Source organism: Carlito syrichta, unplaced genomic scaffold (genome assembly GCF_000164805.1).
Source record: "Carlito syrichta isolate Samal-C Ts95f unplaced genomic scaffold, Tarsius_syrichta-2.0.1 Scaffold99341, whole genome shotgun sequence".
Lineage (NCBI taxonomy): Eukaryota > Metazoa > Chordata > Mammalia > Primates > Tarsiidae > Carlito > Carlito syrichta.
This window is the reverse complement of record NW_007043437.1, coordinates 1-1,660: the sequence shown is the minus strand read 5'-3', so window position 1 is coordinate 1,660 and position 1,660 is coordinate 1. Positions and strand designations below refer to the sequence as shown.

The 1,660-nt window shown below is 43.7% G+C and overlaps 1 protein-coding gene across 1 annotated transcript; it reads right to left on the bottom strand.

Annotated features, from left to right (window-relative positions):
- Nucleotides 1–37: 37 nt before the first annotated feature.
- On the bottom strand, nucleotides 38–1,654 carry LOC103265951 (eukaryotic translation initiation factor 5A-1-like). Its single transcript, XM_008063599.2, has 2 exons — nucleotides 1,524–1,654; nucleotides 38–314 (listed from the first exon to the last, which is right to left on the bottom strand). Exons 1-2 carry the CDS (start codon nucleotides 1,629–1,631, stop codon nucleotides 189–191), a joined length of 234 nt encoding a protein of 77 aa, XP_008061790.2. The 5' UTR covers nucleotides 1,632–1,654; the 3' UTR covers nucleotides 38–188.
- Nucleotides 1,655–1,660: the final 6 nt, after the last annotated feature.

Sequence of the window (1,660 nt, the reverse complement as noted above, 5' to 3'; positions counted from 1 at the left end):
TGAGGGCAGATAGGGAAGGAAGCTAAAGGTAGGCCCAGGTAGGTTGAGGGTAAAGGTTCTGATAGACAAACTGGGGTGACAGCAAACTACTAATACCAAGTACCCTCTCCTGCCATTTCCCTCTTCTCTCCCAGCACAAGCTCTTCTGGTCAGTTCATACCTTCCCCCCATAAACCACTAACCCATCTTCATCCAGACCATCTACATACCTGGAAGTCATTCCTTTTGATGTTGGGGACATCCATATTATGAGTTGACGGGCAGATATCTTCATATTTCTTCCCAGTAAAGATGTCAATACCAACCAGGTGGACCTGCATGTATGCATCACAAAGAGAAACCCAACCAAACTCTAGGATGGAGGAGAAAAAAGCTCAAGTTGTCCTTGACAAGTGAGGGAAGTCAGACTACATTGTTGAGGCAATGATTAGGAGAGTTGGAATTGAATCAATCAACCCAGAAAAGAAACACAAAAGCCTCTTTAAAAAAAAAATCCTGAAATGAAAGACCACCATTGAGATTAGGGTTGACAGCACAAAGGAAAACTGTTGGGCAGGCTTGGAGAAGACAGTTACCTTGTCAAAGAAATATTGACAAACAAGATGCTAAGAGCCCAGGGGAGTGAGAAGAGTCTAGGTGAAAGTTTGGAAGAATTTTCTGGACATCAGGTAAGAAGTTGAGAACTTGGGAAATAAGGCAGGTGGGCAGGAAAAGACTGAGAAAGATGTGACAGGAAGAGAACTGAGAAGAGAAAAGGACTTGGGAGCTCAGAAAGAACTATGCAGTTAGGAAATAGGCCAGAAAAGCATAAAGGAGGATCTAAAAATTAGAGAATAACCCAAGATCAATGTCAAATCAACAGAAGATAGAAAAAATGATTAGGAAACAAAACCACAAGAGTAAACCAAGTTGAAATTTTAAAGACAAAGAGGAAAAGACTGAAGTGACAGAAAGCAACAGTCAGAAAGTTAAGACCCAAGAAAGCAAGAGGAACCCAAGGAGAGTAAGCTGGGCAGGTAAAAGTAGTTTGATACTGCATCAGAGTTCCAAAGGGAAAACTAGAACTGGGGGAAAAGGTAACAAGGTGATTTACAAGCTCAGAGGTAAGAAGGCTATATTCTGTGTTAGGGCTGGCAAAACAAACACTACCTAAAAAGGCTCAAGGGAAGAAAATTAAACAGAAAGTGAAAGCCAGGAATAAGAAAGAAGCAGCTGAATAGCTTAAACATAAAGGCCCAAGAAGAGAAATTAAAGAGTTTGACACAAAGATGAAGAAATGGAGGGACTACCAGAAAATGGTGGGGGGACAGAAGGGTAACCACAGAAGAAGCTCAAGACTGGGGAGGAGGTGTAGCAGTCTCAATGAGTATAAGGATCCAGTGCTGAACAAAAGGAGCACCAGACAGTAAGAGCAGAGCTTAAGGAAGGTAGAAGGCCAGGACTGACTGATGTCAGCTTGCTGCCAGGAGTCCCAAGGATACTGCAGGCATGGGAAAGGCAAGATGTGGAGGTGAAATTCTGACCTTGGCGTGGCCGTGCTTGCCAGTCTTCGAAGTAGACATCTCGACGATCTTACATGGCCGGCCTTTGAGCACCACAAAACCATTCTTACGTAATGCTGAGCACTGCATCGGGAAGGTGGCTGAGGCCCCTGCATCTC

What these genes read in the sequence shown, in the direction of transcription:
- LOC103265951 (XM_008063599.2), bottom strand. Translation starts at nt 1,631, where the DNA reads ATGCAGTGCTCAGCATTACGTAAGAATGGTTTTGTGGTGCTCAAAGGC. An exon ending in GCAAGCACGGCCACGCCAAG is followed by an intron (nt 315 to 1,523) that starts GTCAGAATTTCA and finishes GCATACATGCAG; the next exon opens with GTCCACCTGGTTGGTATTGA.